We start from the raw sequence: 20422 nt of genomic DNA on the forward strand, positions 1-20422 counted from the left end.
GAGACCATTGTCCACCTGTGTCCCTAAGTCTCGCATGACACTTTCGGTGTTTAGTGTACTGCCACCTATATGGTAATTCATGGGTACATGGTTTTTCCCAAAGGGGATAACTATACATTTCTTGGCATTACGCTTGAGCCCACGGCTCTGGCACCAAGCATCTGTTTCTGTAAGACCCTTTTGGAGAATATCCACATCATTTGGGGATTCAATAATGGCTCCCAGTTTGCAGTCATCTGCGAACTTTGTTAGCCAGAGTCCCCTTAGTGTTGACTTGTACTTCAGAGAAGTAGATGCCAAACAAGAGCAGTCCCAGGACAGAACCCTGAGGTACACCACTTGTCTGGAGCTGGATTTGGAGTCTGCTACTTTTACAGTCTGGGTTCTGTCAGTAAGCCGGTTGGCAACCCATCGAGTGACGTAGGGATTTATGCCCAGCTTAGTAAGTTTATCTAAGATTCTATGACCCGCTCCTTGTTCATAAGCCAGGTACACAAACTGCTGTGCTATATGCCCTTTACTGCTGTTTCTTACAACTAACTGTGGTGCTCCTGCTGACTGTCACTCAGACATGTACTTTTCTTTATCATGCATCAATTAATGGCTTTCAGTACTTCCCTCTTTACTGCTGTGCTGTTGAAAAGAGAAAAAGTCTGCGTGCACACATGTATACAAAGAATAGGAGCAAGCTTGCAGTTCAGTATTACATCTTTTGTTAAAAAAAGGTGATGCTTCCCAAACGCAACATTCACTTACTTACATTGTACAAGTGCTTATCATTTTGAAGAGAATAAAACTGTAGATGGCCAGGCTTTCCATTCAGAACTAAAGCTTTTGTCCTTGGATCAATTACTAAGCCAGTCCATAAATTCTCACCTGAAAAAGAAGGCATGAATGAACGCCACATCATTTGCAGAAAAGTGATTAACAGACATCTCATTTCATGTGCTATACTTACCGCTCATCAACCCTTGGATAGATGCCGTAACCTTCAAGCTGCTTTGAATGATCATTATCTCTAGAGGCAAAAAAAAAAAAAGAACTGTAATATTTCTGTAATACTTCTATAAATTTTCAAGGTTGACCAATTTTTTGCGACACAGCCATGCCTCCGTTATCCTGTTCTTCCCAGTGTTTTACTACTACATATATTACTATAGTTGGGGTGTGCCAAGATAGCACCTAACTGCAGTTTACAAGCAATTTACTGAGGTCAGTGAATGCACAGTTTTTAAAAACTCTCAATTGTTTCATAAAGAGAAGGCAAAACAGCATTTCCAAACCTAAGCTTAAAATGACACTACTGCCCAAAAGCAGGCATTAAGCATCTCCATGCAGCTCAATATAATTAGCTTCAATGTTAGTGCAACCTGGGCAGGGAGTATCACAATTACTTTACGGTTTTACTTAAGAGAGTTGCCCTGACCCAATGTCACTGCCCTCTCCCCATGCCTTGAAAAAAAGTACATAAATAGAATGCTATCCACTCAAACCTATTCTGCACTTCATTGAATACACAGAGTGCACCTACCAACATTAATTTCAATGACTAAAAACCGCTGGTGAAAGTCCAAGTATCTTAAAATTTTGCTGCTCCAGTGATCACGCTTAAGTGTGATTAGTGAGAATACATACTAACACTGCAATTGCAGTATCAGAGTATCGTTCTCTAAGGTATGGAGATCTAGAGGTTAGCACATTTAAGTAATGGAGGTGTGGGAGCACAGCAAAGCCACCTGCAAAAATTTAACAATGATTTTCAAAATTTTTAATGGCTCTTGATTTAATTTGCAAAATGTTGGGACACTCAGCAATGGGTCTCTCATTTCTAACATAATAAACCATGTCTTATCAAAGTATGGTTGGTAAATTCTTAACAATGTACTTTGTCCAAGACAAGCAAATACAGCAGTTCCTCTCTCTCTCTCCATAGTTTCAGTGTCTGGCTATTGCTTAAGATCTAAGCAGAATGGTTTGGCAGCAGTGATTTAAGAGTGATTAGTCCAAATAATAGTCTCTGGTCTAAATCATTTTAAATACTTGTCCTGGCAGCCTAAAGAGGGGTGATTTTGCTGATAACAGAGGGATTCCCTTAACCTGAAGCACTGACCATCTTAAATTTCAGACAGGCTGTGCAGTGCACCTGGTAGAGTGACAGTTTATCCTCTTGGTATAGCACATTCTCTCACAGGCCACACAGGCCTGCACCAGTGACACATAGGGATAACAGCCCTGACTACAGCCCATGCAACACAAGTTCAATTAACTGCTCATCTGCTTCATGGAGGAGAAGAATGGATGTGAGTGTCCACTCCTGCAAGGAGGGCAAAGATGCACACACAACTTCCTTGCATATCCTGTGATGAGGCACAGAAGTCATTCTGGCACAGGCTTTTTGACCACCAAACCACTGTATGGCTGTGGCTCTAATTAGCATGAAGGATGGAGAGAATTGTGGGTTTATTTTGCCTGCATGGCCTTAATTTGAATGAACAGCTAATTACAGTTTATTTATACCCTATCACACTTAGTTTTTTCCCCTTTTTTCCTCCATCAGTTTTCCCTAAACTCCCATTACTTCCTTTTAATTATAAAGGTGGACTTGCACAGCTACATTTTATGCTATATATGATATGAAAGTACAGTCACCATAACACTAGAATTAATACACAAACATGGGAATTAACCCAAGACTTGTGTTCATCCAGGTACCTCAACAATTACAGCTCTTTGGACATTCCAGCACAGAGATGAATGCCTACATCCTGGATAAAAGGAGCAGACAGACAGTGTCTTTTTTTTTTTTTTTTTTTGCTACAAAAGACATGGTAAATATACCCCATTAAAGCGAAAATACAGTTGTGTACACTTATCATAAATGTAGATGCTTGAGTGAAATCACTGTTGCAGTCATCACTTGTAGGTTATCCCTGCTGGGTAGCCCTCAGCCGGCCCGAATACCAGAGTAAAGGATTTTCCTCCTGCACTGGCTGCAGGTCAACTGAGACTGACATCAGCTCGTCAGGGCTATAAAGGGAGGCAGCCAACGCCATTACATCAGTTTTTCTTGCCCCCAACCTATAGGAGCCCTGCCCATAAGGCCTGAAGAAGGCCAACCTGCAGTAAGCCATTAGGTATGAAGGAAAAAAACGGGGGAAGGAGGAAAGGAAACAGGACTGCAACAGTGAATACACTCGAACATCAACATTTATGGTAAGTGTACACAATTGTACTATGTTCTTCATGTTTCACTGTTGCAGTCATCACTTGTGGGAAGATTCCCAAAGCTGAAAAGTAGGGTGGAAGGAAGGAAGGGAAGGAGTCAGAGAATAGGCTTGCACTGCTCTAAGTGGAAGCCACTATGCCCTGCAGGACTGCTGAAGCAAAGCCTGCCCGAGATTTGAAGTAAAGAGACAGTTGGTAGTGTTTTGTGAATGTGTGAACAGATGTCCAGGTGGCAGCTTCTAGAATATCCTTGGTAGGGACACCTCTGAGGAAGGCAGTGGAAGTTGATGTTGCCCTAGTGGAACAGCTTCGGACAGGATTGGGAGATATTTTCCCATGGGAGGAGTAGCAGAAATGGATGCAGTGTGATATCTATTTAGAAATGGTCTGCCTGGATATAGGTTCTCCTCTGCCCTTGGAGCAAAGCTGACCAGCAGCTGGTGAGTCTTTCTGAAAGACTTAGTCCTATCCAGACAGTATCCAAGCTGTCTGTAGAAAGAAGGTATGGAGATGGATAGCCTGATTAAGGGCCACGTCAGTTACCACCTTAGGTATAAAGGAGGGGTTGGTTCTAAGAGACACCCTGTCTGCATGGAAAATAATGAAAGGTTCAATGGCCAAGAGAGCCTGAAGCTCGGAAACCCTCCTGGCTGAGGTAATGGCCACCTGGAAGGCAGTCTTCCAAGAGAGGTGCTTCAATTTTGCTGAGGCAGCTGGTTCAAAACAAGGTAAAGTCAGTTTTTTCAGGACAGAGTTCAGATTCCATGCAGGAGTGGGTGGTCTTCTGGGTAATCTGATGTGTGACACTCCTTGAAGGAATTGTTTTAACAGGGAGTGGGAGAACAAAGCTAGCTCTGTTGGGGAATGAGCAGAGACAGCTTAAGCATGAATTTTGATAGAGGAGTATGATAAACCCTTCTGCATAAGCTCCACTAGGTAGCCCAGAACCAAAGTGAGAGTGGAATGAGGGGTGCTGCTTTGACACTTATTGTGGCACCAGACAGTAAATCTTTTCCATTTTGCAGAATAGGATTTCTGGGTGCTGGGCCTCCTGGCCTCCTTAATGATATCCAGAACCTGCTTGCGCAAAGGTGGCCGGATATCCACCTATGGGGTATACACCATGCGGATAGGCTGACTAAAGATTTGGATGCAGAAATGACCCTAGCAGTTTTTCTGTGAGAGGCAGGCTCATGGGTAGTTCCTTGGTCAGGCTGAGAATTAATGGGTACTGCTTGTGCCAGTCTGGGGCAAGGAGGATAGCCCTTGGACTTTCCTCCCTGATCTTTACAAGTACCCTGGGAATCAGTGGCAAGGGAGGAAGGCATACACAAACAGGTTGCCCCAGTGAAAGGAGACAGCATCCACCTTCCAAGCTCGTGGGTAGAACACCCTGGAGCAGAACCTGGTCAGCTGTCTGTTTTCTACTGTTGCAAAGAGGTCTACCACCGGCATCCCCCAGAGGTGTATGATGCTGAGGAAGGTCTCCTTGTGTAGCTGCCACTCGTGGGGGTTCAGGACACTTCTGCTGAGGTAGTCTGCCAGGGTGTTGTGTTCCCCTGGAATGTACTGGGCTACTGGATGTAGTCCCATCATTGAGGCTGTCTGCCAGATAAGCATAGCTAGTGGACAAAGGGGGTAGGAGTGTGTTCCCCCCTGTTTGTTGATGTACCACATGACCATGGTGTTGTCCGTTTTGATCAAGAGCACTCCTGGCTTGAGGTGAACCTTGAAAGCTATAATAACCCTGTGCACCACCAGCATTTCCTTCAGGTTGATATGGAGGGTTAGATCTCCCTGATCCTAGGTGCCCTGAGTGCACATGTCTCCTAAGTGAGCCCCCCAGGCTGTGTCTGAGGCATTGGTGATAATGGTCTGGCCTTGGGGAAGGGAGATAAAGGGTAGACCCCTGTTCAGGGTACAGACTTCCACCCACCATAAGAGTTCCTTCCTTAAGCAAGGGATCAGAGGCAGCTGGTGCTCCAGTGACAGTGAGTGCTGGCACCATAGGTTTCTGAGGTACCACTGTAGTTTTCTCATGTGGAGCCTGGCCAAAGGCACCAACAGGATGCAGGATGCCATGTATCCGAGTGGTTGTAGGAATTTCCTTGCTCTGAGGTGTGTTCTGCAAGCTAGCGGACAAAAGTATCGGAGAAGAAAGTTCCGCTTCTCTGGAGAGAGGAAAGCTCTTTGGGTGGATGTATCCAAGAGAGCTCCTAAGAAGGTAATCTGTCTTGTGGATTGGAATTGGGATTTTTACCTGTTGATAGTAAATCCCAGAGAGGTTAGGATAGTTTGGACAAAGGTGAGATCCTGTAAGAGTTTCTCCTTGGTGTTCACCTGGATGAACTAGTTGTCCAGATAGGGGTAAATCTGTATGTTTTGCTGTCTGCAAAAGGCAATGACAGGAGCCAGGCACTTGGTGAAGACTCTTTGAGCAGTACATAAGCCAAAGGGCAGGGCAGAGAACGGAAAGTGCTCTAAGCCTGCTCTGAAGTGTAGGAAACTCCTGCAGGACTCCCTTATGGGGATATGGAGGTAGGCATCTTTCATATCTAGGGTCATTAACCAAGCATTTGGTGCCAACATTGGCAAGAGCTTTTGAATGGTTAGCATTTGGAATTTTGGCACTAGGAGGGACAGAGTTAATGTGGATAGGTCTAGAATAGGGCACCAGGTGCCCTCTTTTCTGGGTACTAGGAACAACCTTCGCTTGGTCCTCTGCCACTGGCTCCACTGTTTTTTGAGCACAGAGTTTTTGAATCTGGCAGATGGCCTCTGTCCTCTGATTTGTTGGTATGTCTGGAAACCCTGAAAATCTGGGGTACTATATGAGAGAGAATCTGTACCCTTGGGAAATGATGTTTAGGATCCACTGATCTGTTGTGATGGCTTGCCACTTGCTTAAGAACAGGGAAAGCCTTCCTCCTAGCCTGTGGGTGGGGGTTGGGGGCAGAGGAGAGAAGGGGAGTCATTGCGAGTCCTTAGGGTAGGGAGTGGACTTATAACTCCCTTGACTAGGTGCAGTAGAGGTCCACTGTCTAGGCCCCTGCTGCCTTTGCTGCTGCTGCCTGGAGGGCCTATCTCTGCGTCCTTTCCTTTGCACAGCTTTTGCTTGGGCAGGAAAGGACCAGTATTTGGTAGGAAAGTTCCTGCTGAATCTGGGTGGTTGTACCTGCAGGAAGTCTTTGACCGTCTGCATAGACTTGGCCTTGTCTTCCATTTTCCTAGTTACTTCCTCTGCCTTAGGGCCGAACAATTGTTCCCTATCCAAGGGAGCGTCCAGAGGATTTGATTTAAGCTGGTCAGGCAAAGGTTGCTCTCTCAACCATGCATGCTTTCTAATCACTGATCCAGAAACTGCATCCCTGCTAGAGGCTTTCAAAAGCATCAAATCCGCAATGCAGGGAATGCTTAGCCATTGAGAGCTGGAGTGAATCAGATTTCCTCGCTCTCTGGCAGTAGTACTGTCTGGTAAGGTGACATTTTCTGCTTCAATAACTCCAGTGTGTTTTGTTGATATTTAAGTATATGAAATTGGCAATTGAGAGAGCTCAGTTCAAGGGTCTGCTTTCCTTGTCAGAAGGTATTGGATTTTTGGAGAAACTGGCTCTAGCCCCTTTGGGTCCTTGAGCAATGACCTCTGGGTCAGCTGTAGGGGTCTTGAATAAATACTTATGGGTATCTGGCACCCTGTAATATCTACCAGGCTTTCTGGGAGCAGGGGGTAGTGCATCAGGGGTGAGACCACACTCCAGGAAGACATCCTCCACCACATCCAGAATGGGAGGAATGGCTAAGGGTTTGTGTTGTGGCAAGTCCATGAACTCTGTCATTCTTCTTTGATTGGGGGGTAGTCCTGAGCCTCCCAATGGAAATGCTCTCTGGGAGAGTTTAAGGTCCTCCCAAATGAGAGGCCCTAAGGAGGGGAAACAGAAGGAATGGCTTCCTCAGCATCTGAATCCTCAAAGGCTGCCAGGGGCTGCTGTTCAGTGTCTGAATCCAGAAATTCAGAGTCCTCAGACTCTGGGTCCGACAGCACTTCTGGAGAAAGGTCCCTTTTTTTTTGGCTGGGTTAGCTTGAGCAGACTGGTTACCCCTGATGAGAGAGATTAAATTCTCAACCATCCTAAATAACTGCTGAGACTGAGCAGGTTGAATGGTAGGCAGTTGGTGACTGAGCACCGAGGAAGGGGTTTTCCTAGGAGTGGCCTTGCTCTTAGGCCTCAGTGATTCAATGGGCTTAGATATGGGTTTGGCTGGTGGTGTGGCTGGTCTTTGTCTGGTGTCGGTCATCCGAAAAGCCTCCTCAAAAGCTGGTGCCTGCAAAGTGGCTCTGGACCCAACCGTGGGGCTGATGACCGACAATTCAGAAGGAGAAGCCTGATCTGGCGGTGTACCGGACTCCAAAAGGGTCTCGGTAGAGGCCCCCGATGGCTCAACAGCTGGCGTCAACGGCTGTGTATGCACCTCACTAAGTTCCACTGTGCTAGTGGATGGTAGGCTGGCTGACTTCAGGTTTGAATCATCTGTGGGCCTAACCTTCGGCAGTCTCTTTCCTTTTCTTTTCTCTTTTTAGGAATTTCCACAGTAGACTGACTGACTGACACCATTTTGCGTTGGTAACTACTCTCCCTGAAATGCCTAGCCAAAAAATCAGCTCTTCTACAGATGGTCCTAGCATTAAATAAGGCACAGAACCAACACCCGGGGACATCGTGGTCTGGGCCTAAACAAGTTACACACAGATTATGAAAGTCTCGGTGTGATATTTGTTTTCCACAGCGCAGTCAGTTATTTAATTTCTCGGACATTGGTTAAGTGCAAGAAAAGAATCCCCAATGGGGCACTTTGCTTTAGTAGTTTTCACCCTCACTCTGGCAACGGCCAACCATACTTGCAAAGTGCTCTACTTCGGGCTCTATGACAAGAAAGACTGATGTAAAGGCATCGGCCTGCCTCTCTTTATAGCCCTGATGACCTGACGTCAGTCTCAGGCGACCTGCAGCCAATGCAGGAGGGAAATCCTTTACTCTGGTATTCGAGCCGGTTGAGGGCTACCCAGCAGGGATAACCCACAAGTGATGACTGCAGCAGTAAAACATAACCCACAAGTGATGACTGCAACAGTGAAACATGAAGAACATCAGTTTACCTTCTTTTGGGTTCCTCAAAGGAGGAAATATCTCAAATGCAATGGATGCAGACCCCAAGGGGAAAAATACAAGAGATTTTCAGCTTACAGTATTCACCCCCTTTTGAGCACAGAGAGGAAAATGAGGGGTTTCCATGAGGAATGCAACTGAAAGATGGGCTGCTATGAAAACCCCTATCCCACATCTCAGTCTCTTGACAGAAATCTGAGAGAGAGAGATCCGGTACAGCAAGGAGGATAGGTGGGAGTTACTACTGCAACAATAATACTTTGAACATCAGCTGTTATGTTGAATATCTTCACACAACTACACTATCTTATTCATGCGATCACCATTGTAGTGTCACTTAGTGCTTAAAGGAAGACTACCAAATGAATGTATGGAGCAGAAAGAAGCAGATAGCCTAAAGAGTGGCCTACAGATTACAACAGGCTCTCTACGACAGAACAGTCATATCCTACATTGCTTTGTGAATGTATGCTCAGTTTATAATGTTTAATGAATGCTTGAATAAAGCAGCAAGTAAATGCCTGACAAATATACTGAGAACGGGCATTTTAAAAGAAACCAAAAGAGGCAGGTGCATTAGCCGAATGGGTCCAGGCATGCACATGCAAGGATTTCCCATATCTTTTATAAAATATAATGTACTTTGCTAATCATTTAGAAACAGTTTGCTTTCTTTTCCTGGAACACTTCACAAATAACCCCTCCCTCTTTGCCTGAATTATTTAATTGCATCCATAAAATATTGGAGTTGCTGTGAACGTTCAGCAAATGCAGTATTTTTTCTCCTTTATTTTCAGGTTTAAAGTAATACACATAAAGATGAATGACATGACAGACAAAATTCTGACCATTTTGATGTGAATGTATGGCTGGTCACTAAGCTTACCTTCTTCCTTGTGAAACATGGAAATTGATTTCTTGGATGAGGACCTGTAAATTCTGAAATCATCTTGGCTGAAGTAATAGCTTCTGGAAGAAATACTTTCTAGGCTAGACATTAGAAATGGACAGAAATTCCTGGCTCAAAGGGATACAAGGTAATTTATTTCTAAACTACAAGTCATGTTGAAATCTTACTATAACAGCTGATGTTCAAGTCTGGTGACTACTGCAATTACCTCTGCATGGAGCCCTGTTATAAACAGGTCGAACATCTGGACTGACGTTCAGAGCGGAGTACCCTTTCTCCCCCAAGCTGGGCTTGCATCACCTTACCTCAGATATTTTCATGTATCTGGTACACAGGAGGCATCTGTCTCACCATCTTCAGTTCTTTCCTGTCACTCTTGTGACAGTGCCAGCCTGAATTTGAAACCTTAGCACCTGAGCTGTGATCTGAGACTAGGTGAACATTGGCCCGCTATGGTGACTTTCACAAGACAAAGAGGGACAATGGATAACACAACTAACAATGAAGGGGGAGCGGATACCCATCCTTGCTCCATCTGTTCTACAACAGAGAAGGAAAAGAAAGGCGACTGCAACAGTGACCACACTCTAAAATATCCATTATGTTAACGTGGTAGGGGAAAGGAGCACTGTGGCTAAGAAAAAAAGGGAGGAGTGAATTATTTCAGCTCCACATGCCCTAAAGTTTAAAAGTGTTACATCTGCATGAAATCTGGAAATGGAGTCTGCTTGCACATCAGGGAACAGTGAAAATACCTTCCCCAGTTGTTCTCGTGGAAGTTACACTAAGAGAAATGACAGAAAAGATCAGGACAATGTTAGAATCTGTCTTGAGATACAGAGGATCCAAAGATGGCTGAAAAATCGGAAGGGGCTGCTATCACTCAAATCATAGGTGCATATTTTGCATGACAGGGTTATAACTCAGGAAAGTGTGATCAATCAGCAATCTACACATATCCATATGTTAACAGCTGAATTGGAGTCTCTTAAGGAAAAAGTGGATGATATGAAAGATGGAAACAGTGGTAACATACAGTTATCTGGGATTCCAGAGTCAATAGTTGCTGTGGACATACTTATTTTTGTCACAATAAGCTGTTGCCTGCCATTAATGTTGCAATGGATATGGATTGGGAAATTGAAATAATTCATTGGGTAGATAAGAAAAGCATAGTTTCAGCTTGTAATGCAAAACCACTACAGGTCATATGTAAATTACATTCCTATACTTCAAATGGCTGGCTCTGAAATAATACATACCTTTTTCATGGTATCAGGGTATGGCTTTGTGATTAGAGTCTTCCAGTACTTTTTCAGGGCACTTTTTTGAAGACATCTGCATTTGTATCAGAGGTGAATTTAAACAGATGGTGATACAGTCATGTTGCTGAAAAAAGCTGCAGTGGTAGTAGTGATAGATGGCCAAAAGAAAATGTTTAATATTCCACAAGAAGTTTGGCTCCTAGTCCAGGATTTGCAGGCTATTCATAGGCTGGTTAAGACTTTCCCACAGCATGCTCAGAGAGGGGCAAAAATGTCAGAATATGTCCATCATTACCAGTAAGATGACTCAAAATGGACTGTTCCACTCAGACTAGGCATCAAAGTGAATAATCTGAAGACTTAGTCATTCAGCAGGTTTATCCAAAAAAAAAAAAAACAGTAGAGGGCTTCCAAGATGGCTAGACAACGAATAACAGCTTGTTTCTAGCTCTCTCGGTGTGAAAACAGAAACTCAGCAGAGAAGGCCAGTAGACTTGTGTTTATGGGTAAATTTCAGTAACTGGCTAGTAAGTGCACTTTCTGGATGCCAGGAATAAAGAAATACAGAAGACCTGGAAAAATCAGCTACAAAAAGTGAGGGAGAAACACTGACTGGGGAAAGTGCTGCAACTGATCAGCAAAAAGCAATGCAACCTTCAGACATGACTTCCAGTAACCTACAGGAAGATACACGACAATCGCATACAGACCCGGTTAAAATAAATAAAAACATTGATGGAGTATATTAACACAAACAAAAGGCTTGAAAAATTGAAGAAGCTTTAAACAGACATTCAGATGAGATGAAAAAGCTGCAAAAATCAGAGGTCAAAATGAAGAAAAGGCTGGCTGAATATGAAACTGCTCAGGAAAAGATGTTTCAAAAATAACAGAATTAGAGGACACAGCACATAGGGAAAACTGGAGATTTTCAGCTATACCAGAGAAGCTGAAAGGAACAGACTGCATTAATTTTATGAAAGCACAAACAAAGCAACTGGAATGGTATTCCACAACAGGAGTTGTTAGTTGAAAGGGCACATCATGTGTATGCTCCAAACCTAGTTATAAGAAAGCAACCTAGACATTTAATAGTAAAGATGCAATCCTACCAGCAGGAGTTGATTCTGACAAAACTGTGGCAGAAGGGCAAAATACTAAAAGTGGGAGACAGCACAGTGTTTTTGGAGAATGATTACTAATTGTACACAAGGCAGAAGGAGTAACTTTATTCCACTGTTCAGGGCACACTGAGATGCAGGTGTGAGATTCAAACTGTTGTATCCATCTGTCTTTAAGGTATTCTTCCCTGGAGGGACAACATAATTTTTTGGTGAAGTGCATGCTAAGGCAGAAATAAAAATATTTGTCCAACAAAAAGTGAGCTGTGAAACGGGAGATTCTGCTTCTTGTTCTTCTGGTAATAAAGACCACAGAGAGACTGTACCTGTGAAACCTTTTTCAGTACTTCAAAAGAAAATGTTGGAGAGAAGGAATGGAAAACAAAGAGTTCACAAGAAGAATTGAGAGTACACTGAAAATGAAGCAGACACAGGATCTGGGCGATGGACAAGAACATTGATAAAACCAGTACCTTACTGTGGGAATACAATGCAATAACTATATTTGTGAAATATGACAGAACAAGAAAATCTGGAAATATGGGACTTTTTCAAAATTTGTTGGGCTTGTGGGGAATAAAGTATATGCCCTACTTCATGTCACTAATGTTCAGAAAATGCTTTTGTTTTGGGGGGGGGGGAGAAAGTAAATAAAATATTTTCTTTTCTTAATAGTACTGTATTTGTGGTGTATGTTTTTTTTCTTTGCATAGTATTTTTAAGTGTAATGGGGATTGCAAACAGCTGTTTTTTTTTTTCTCCCCTCTTCTCTCTTTCTTCTTGTATAGTTTTTAGAAATATAGGCAATGCAATGTTAGGAAAAAAAACAGCCTGGTTAAAAAGGCATGGCAAAGTTAAAATTAATGTGCATTTTATAATTATTGGATGGAGAAATGACTGGATTAAGAACTTTAGAATGATTAGTTTTAATAGAGCAAGTAAATGAAAAAGAATATTGGACATTATGAGGCTTTTTTTTTCTAGCACATGCATGTATACTTAGTAGCAGTTCTGCAGCTGGTCTTATGTTTCCAGGGAAACAATCTGATAAAGAGAAACTAGGTTTCCTGGTTCTCATATCTCCATGGAGACAATCTGATAGAGAGAAAAGTACAGTTGCGTACACTTACCATAAATGTAGATGTTTGAGTGTATTCACTGTTGCAGTCATTACATTTGGGTAATCTTCTGGCAGGTTGCCCTCAGTCGGCCTGAACAACAAAGTCTTGGGTCCTGCGTCGGTTGCTGTCTCCTCTTCCATGACGTCAGGGGTATAAAACATGCAGCCAACGCCATTTTATTCAGTTTTTCTTGCCTCAGATGTCAGGTGCCCCCCGAAAAGGGAGCAAAAATATATATATATATATATATATATATATATATATATATATATATATATATATATATATATAAATAAACAGTAAATATATAATTGCACTTTTAGAAACAAACTTTACCTTCAACTAAAAGCAAATACACCACAAAGGCTTTTGAGTATAGTGAAGGAAAGAAAAGGTATAGAAAGGGGGATGGTGGGTGGGTAACCCGGACTGCAACAGTGAATACACAAACATCTACATTTATGGTAGGTGTACACAACTGTACTATTTTCTTCGTGTTTCACTGTTGCAGTCATTACATTTGGGTAGAATCCCAAAGCTAAGGATGGGAGGATGGAACTAAACAGCATTAGGAGCGGCTATAAGGCCCTGCAGGACTGCAATGGCAAAGCCTGCCCTGGATTAGAAGAAGAGAGGTAAATGATAATGCTCTGTGAAGGTATGAACAGAGCTCCAAGTAGCAGCTTCTAGAATGTCTTTGGTTGGGGCCCCTCTGAGAAAAGCTGCTGAAGTAGAGGCAGCCCTGGCGGAATGTGGTCTGATCCCCTTGGGCACAGGTTTACCATGGTGCAGATAGCAGAAACTAATGCAGTGGCCTATCCATTTAGAAATAGTCTGCTTTGATATAGCCTTTCCTTCTGACCCTGCAGCAAATGCTACCAGTAGTTGCTCAGACTTTCTTAAGAGATTTGGTCCTATTTAAGTAGAATCTTAGTTGTCTGTGTACATCCAATGAATGCAGAATCTGCTCCCCCTTGTTCTGCGGATTTGGGTAAAATGTTGGCAGGTGAATGGTCTGGTTAAGAGCCACACTGGATACAGCCTTATGCATAAAAGAAGGATTGGTCCTGAGGGACACCCTGTCTGGGTAAAATATAACAAAAGGCTCCACTGCCATGAGAGCCTGTAGTTCTGCAACCCTTCTTGCTGAAGTGACTGCCAAAAGAAAAGCTGTTTTCCAAGAAAGAAATTTTATATCCACAGTAGCTGCTGGTTCAAAAGGAGGCAGGGTGAGTTTTTCCAGCACAAAATTGATGTCCCATGCTGGAGTTGGTGCTCTTCTGGGTGGCCTTAAATTTTTGGCCCCTCTAAGATACTGGTTTAAGTAGTGGATGAGAAAATAGGCGAGGCTCTGTGTTGTAATGAGCCGAGATGGCAGAGGCATGGATTTTTATTGCAGAAAAAGATAGGCCCTTGTCAAGCATCTCGGTCAAATATTGTAAAATCTGAGGAATATTGGGCTTTGCTGTGTCTATTCCTTGTGCTTGGTTCCAAGCACAGAACCTCTTTCATTTATCAGCATAAGATTTTCCAGCACTAGGCATTCTGGCTTCCAAAATGACATCCATCACATATTTACTGAGAGGTGTTGTTTGAATAATTAGTTGATTAGCCATGCTGCAAGATTCAGAGTTTGGCTCTGAGTGTGCAGAATTTGATAGTTCTGCTGAGACAGTAGGTGAGGTATTTGAGGCAAGTACCATGGAGGAAGGTGAGACATATTCCTTAAAAGCAGGTACAAGTGCTGGCGAGGCCAGTCCGGAGCAATTAGGATCATTTTTGTTTTTTCCTGTCTGACTTTTAGTAAGACCTTGGAGAGCAGAGGCCGAGGGGGAAAGGCATAGACTGATAGGTTTTTCCAGCTGAAGGATAGAGCATCCACTTTCCATGCTTTTTTGTGATGAGTTCTTGTGCAGAATTTGTCCAGTTGATAATTTTGGGGAGAGGCAAACAGATCTATGTCTGGGCTCCCCCATTTCTGTGTTAACATGCTGAAGATTTGTGGATCCAGTTTCCATTAGTGTGGGTCCATAAGATTTCTGCTTAGGTCGTCTGCCAGAGTATTTTGCTTTTCTGGCAGGAACTGAGCTTGAAGATGTATTTGGTAAGTCAAGGCTGTGTTCCACAAAGCCATGGCTAGTCTGCAAAGGGGGTAGGAATGTGTACCCCCCTGCTTGTTTATGTACCACATAACTGTGGTGTTGTCCATCTTTATCAGTAGTTGTCCTGGATGAAGTAAGTCCTTGAAGGCTGTCAGAGCATTCTGAACAGCTAGCATCTCTTTCTGGTTGATATGCAGATGCATTTGGTTTGGGCTCCATTTGCCCTGAATGCATCTCCCTGCCAGGTGGGCCCCCCAAGCATAGTCTGATGCGTCTGTAGTTAGGGTTTGGGTGGCAGGGGGTAGAGTGAATGACAGTCCCTTGTTTTGGTGACATGTCTCTGCCCATCAAAGAAACTCCTGTTGTAGGCAGGGAATGAGAGGAATCAGTTTCCAGGCTGTGATAATGTTGACTCCATAAACTTTTTAGGTACCACTGAAGTTTCTTCGTATGCAGTCTCGCATATGGAATTAGTAGGATGCAGGATGCCATGAACCCCAAAGCCTGCAGAATTTGTCTTGCAGATGACTGGGTTTTTGTTGCCATTTGTTTGAAGTATGTTGTCAGCTGCCTTTGTTTGTCTGGCGTGAAGTAAGCCATCTGGGCAGTTGTATTAAAGCTTGCACCCAGGAATGTAATTATTTGAGAGGGTACCAGTTGTGGCTTCTTTTCATTTATGGTGTACCCTAGGCATGCTAGAAGCCTTTTTACAAATGCCAGATGTTGAAGAAGAGTGTCCTTGTCCTCTGCTTGAATGAGACAATCGTCCAGATAAGGGTAAATTTGAATGCTTCTTTGTCTGCAGAATGCAATTACTGGTGCCAGGCACTTTGTAAAGACCCTGGGCGCAGTAGATAAGCCAAAGGGCAGTGCAGAGAATTGGTAATGCAAAAAACCTGCTTTGAAGCGGAGGTATCTTCTGCACGATTCCCTTAATGGGATATGCAGGTATGCCTCTTTTAAGTCTAGAGTTACTAACCAAGCATTCCTGCCTAGCACAGGCAGTAGCTGTTGTAAAGTCAGCATTTTGAATTTTGGAATGTCCAGGAACGTGTTCAGAATCGATAGGTCCAGTATTGGACGCCATGAATTGTCTTTTCTGGGTACCAGGAAAAGACTCGAATAAAAACCTTGTCCTTTTTCCTTTTCTCGCACCAGTTGAATAGCCCTCATATCCATGAGGGACATGACTTGTTTCTGGGCCTCTGCCTACTGGTTTTTGTGGCAGATCCAGCCATCCTTTTGGAACTGGCAAAGTATGGAAATGAAATCTGTACCCCTGGGATACTATGTTTAATACCCATTTGTCCTGGGTAATTAACTGCCAATTTTGAGCATGAAATGCTAGTTTTCCCCCCAAGGGGGCTGCCAAAAGATAAGTGCTTGGTGATGATAGGGGAAAGTCATTGAGACTGCTTACTGTAGAGTTGTGCTTTGTTTCCTCCAGATTTGGAGGTGGAGGCACCCCATTGCTTTGACCTGTAAGAACCCTGTGATTGGTATCTGGAGCCTTTTGAGTGCCTGGATTTGCCCTGAGTGGCTCTGTTGGACACAGGAAAGGACCAATTTTTAGTAGGCCAGTGCCTAATGAACCTGGGTGGCTGCATTTGCAAGAAATCTTTTACAGTTTGCATAGATTTAGCTTTGTCTTCCATTTTCTTTAAAACCTCTTCTGCCTTATTACCAAAGAGAGTACCATGCTGCAAAGGGGCATCCAACAATTTAGCTTTAACATGATTAGGCAAATTTTGCTCCTTGAGCCAGGCATGCCTTCTAATCACAGATCCAGTAATGGCGGCCCTACAAGAGGCCTCCAAGGAATCAAAACCACATTGCAAAGTATGCCTTCCAACCTGTTCTGCTGAATGTAATAATTACTTTAACTCTCTATTTTCCACACAATCAGAAATCAACATAATTTTCTGTTTCAGTAAGCCCATAACATGCTGTTGATATTTAAGCATATGAAACTGGCAGTTTAAGGCCCTGACTGCCAAGGTTGCAGATGTATAAACCTTCTTTCCCCATCTATCCAGCGCCCTGGAATCTCTATCAGAAGGGGTAGGATTTTTGGCTGTAGAGGCCTTTACACCCTTGGGACCCTGAGAAATAGTCTCAGGATCAGTAGCGGGATTTTTGAAAAGAAATTTGTGGGAGTTAGGAACCCTGTAATATCTGTCTGGCTTACTAGGAGCTGGAGGCAGGGAATCAGGAGCCATGCTTGATTCCGAAAACACATCATCCACAATGTCTAATACAGGAGGTATTGCCAAAGGCCTATGCTTAGGAAGAAGAAGGAAATCCCTAAGCCTCTTGTTTGATTCAAAGAAGTCCTGACTCTCCCAGTGAAAATATTCCCTTAAAGTATGCAAAGTCTCTCCAAAAGAGTAATCCTCAGGAGGAGATGCAGATGGGATGGATTCCTCTGCATTAGAATCCTCATGGGGTGGAATAGAAAATTCCTGATCAGAAGAGAAATCAGAAAAATGGAAACCTGATCTGAAGATTCATAATCAGTGCCTTGCCTAGGCCTCTTAGCTGGGGGAGCTGGGAATCCCTGATCAAGGTAATTAAATCCTCAGCCATTTTGATCATCAGTTTTTTAGGCATAGGGGCCTGAGCACGTGGCTCATGCTTCGGTTTTTTAGACATAGAAGATGTTTTTGACCTTGATTTTGTTGCTGGCATCAGTTTAATATAAAAATGTTGAGGCCTGAAAACACCCTCAGAAGCCGGTGCCTGCTCAGTGGCTCCGGACCCATCCAGGGGAGATACATCCGCGGGTTCAATACTCTGAGAATCTCGCGGCATACCGGACTCTGAATTGGTCTCGGTAGGGGCCTGCGACTCAAAAGTAGCAGGTATCAGGGGCTGCGAAAGCGCCTCACTGAGTACCAGTGAACCGGCGACTGGCTTAGGAGAAGCTTCATCGGTTTTGGACCTCGACGGTCTGTCTCTGTCTTTTTCTTTGCATTTTTTATGAACTCCGGTACTCGGATTGCTAACCGACGACATTTCAGGATAATTAAATCTTGAACCAAAATATTTAGAAGCAAAAATATACCGACGCTCAATAGTGCATTGGTTAAATCTAGCACAAAACTGACAGCCAAGGCACTCTGTGATCAGGGCCTAGGCAAGGAATACAGTACAAATGAAAATCCTTATTAAGTACTTGCTTCCCACAAGTAATGTAATTATTAACTTTTACTGACATCGGTAAGGAGCAAGAAAAAGTTTCCCCAACGGGGTACTTAGCTTTAGTTTGAAGACTTTGTTTCTGAAACTCGAATACGAAAATTTCAGGAGTCTGCCGACTGGCACTTGCGAACTGCTTCTGCTTTGGGCACCGCGCGGCAAGAAAGACTGAATAAAATGGCGCCGGCTGCATGTTTTATACCCCTGACGACCTAACATCATGGAAGAGGAGACAGCAACTGACGCAGGACCCAAGACTTTCTTATTCAGGCCGACTGAGGGCAACCTACCAGCAGATTACTCAAATGTAATGACTGCAACAGTGAAACACGAAGAACATCTGGTGAGAGTGTGGTGGAAGGGGATTGGCTAAGGGAAAAAGGAAAGAGAAATTGCCTAGGACATAATGTTCTCTGAAAGCTATCAGGGGTTTTACCAGCTGGGAGAGCTTTAAAGATAAGACAAAACCAATTAGACTTGAAGCAAAGTTTTCTCAGTTTTTTTTTAATGCAATGGGTATACTAATATAAGCAGGTGTTTTTGTTTTTTTTTTCTTTCTTTTTCTCCCTCCTCTCTTTTCCTTTGTTCAGTTTTATGAAATATAGGCACTGCAATGTAAAAAATAAATAAATAAAGGGGGGAAGTGGGGAGAGAGGATTGCCTCAATAATAAGCCCAAGTTTAGAAAGACTGCTGTTAAGCAACTGTTTTTTGATAATTCTAGACCACAAAAAGTTTTAGCACAATGATTCAGGCAACAGAAAGTGGAAAGGGCTGTCACCATGCTTAGGGAGCCAATAACAAATGAAGACAATAAGAGATCTTGTAGAAGCATTCAAAATAGTTTGGAAATTTTATGAAAGTTTGTATAAAGCAGAGAAATATGGAAGTCAAGAAAACGTACAAATGGAAATGTTTATGGAAGCATTAAATATGCCAAGGTTACAGGTAGATAAGGCTCAATTACCAAACAATTAGGATAGGAAGAGATGAGATAAAAATGGCTAACCAATCTACAGGAAAGTCTCCAGGAATAGATGGTATTCCTGTGGAAGTTTGGAAGCTAGGAGGGAAAAAATTATAAAGATCTGGAAGGTTTTGTTTAACAGTATTTTAGGAGGAGGAGAAGTACCAACATCCTGGAAGAAAGCGGTGGTAACTGTAAGGCCTAAAGAGGGAAAAGATCCATCTGATCCAGCTTCATACAGGCCCATTTCAATACTAAACCATGACTATAAATTGTTTATGTCTATAATGGCTAAAATAATGTCAAAAGTGATACCAAAATTGATAGATATGGATCAATGTGGTTTTGTGGAGGGGAAGCAAACATTTGACAATATTAACAGAACACTGATGATCCAGAAGGAAGCAGAATGTAAGAAAATACCACTGTTATTGGTGGGTCTTGATGCAGAGAAAGCATTTGACAGAGTAGACTGGGACTTCATGAGCAGGGCAATGGAAGTATTTGCTTTCCATGAAACAATTATAAGGTTAAGAGTATATATGAGAGATTGGAGGCCAAAATTAAAGTGGGTGGGGTCCTCTATGATAACTTGTGCTTGAGCAGAGGAAATAGGCAGGGTTGTCTGCATTACATTTAGAACTAGTGGCAAAGAAAATAAGGGACTCAAAAATTCAAGGATATAATTGGTATGGTAGTTAGGAAAAGCTGGCTCTATTTGCAGATGATATTACTTTATACATGACAAAATCAGAAAGGGGCATTACAGTGTTGTGGAATATTTTAAGAGAGTTTCAAATCTTCTCAGGATACAAAATTAATGAAGTTAAAACAAAGGCAATAGGATATGTGGGAAGAGACTTAACAGAAGATAATACAAATATTGAAAAAGTGGAAAATTTGTTATATGGATACTAAGATACAAGCAATTCAAATGTCTTTAGTCCCTTTAGTCTTATACACAGGTCAGGCATGTTTTTTTATCAACCAGAGGAGAAGCGCTGTGAATAGCAATTAAAAAAGTGTTGAAGGATTTTATCTGGGAAGAGAAGACATCAAGGGTTAAGTGAGACAAGCTGATTCTCCCAACAGAACAAGGCAGACTAGTATTACCCAGTATTTTACAGCAACATAGTTAAGGCTCTTAATACGTAGCACAAGCACTAAACTATAAATCAAAGTGGAAAGGAATGATGATGATACAGGGTGGGAGCTCAAGAAATAAGTAGAGATTGGAATTTTGGATGCATACTCTTAAGAACAACAACAATAATCATACAGAGTATTATATTCATAAAATAGCAGGGAGTATTCTAAGAACTAAACCAACAAGAGAATAGAGAAAATAG

The 20422-nt window shown here is 42.7% G+C and overlaps 1 protein-coding gene across 1 annotated transcript in view; it reads right to left on the reverse strand.

Moving 5' to 3' along the window:
- Positions 1-20422, reverse strand: part of WDR75 (WD repeat domain 75) — a 1027793-nt gene that overhangs the window by 690841 nt on the left and 316530 nt on the right. The window contains exons 10-11 of the mRNA XM_044071106.1: positions 959-1018; positions 761-876 (exon numbers count right to left, since the gene is read on the reverse strand). Of these exons, the coding sequence (XP_043927041.1) occupies positions 761-876; positions 959-1018 (176 nt within the window). The remainder of the gene's footprint in view (positions 1-760; positions 877-958; positions 1019-20422) is intronic.

Source organism: Protopterus annectens, chromosome 5.part0, assembly GCF_019279795.1.
Source record: "Protopterus annectens isolate FY-2018-M chromosome 5.part0, PAN1.0, whole genome shotgun sequence".
Classification (NCBI taxonomy): Eukaryota; Metazoa; Chordata; order Ceratodontiformes; family Protopteridae; genus Protopterus; species Protopterus annectens.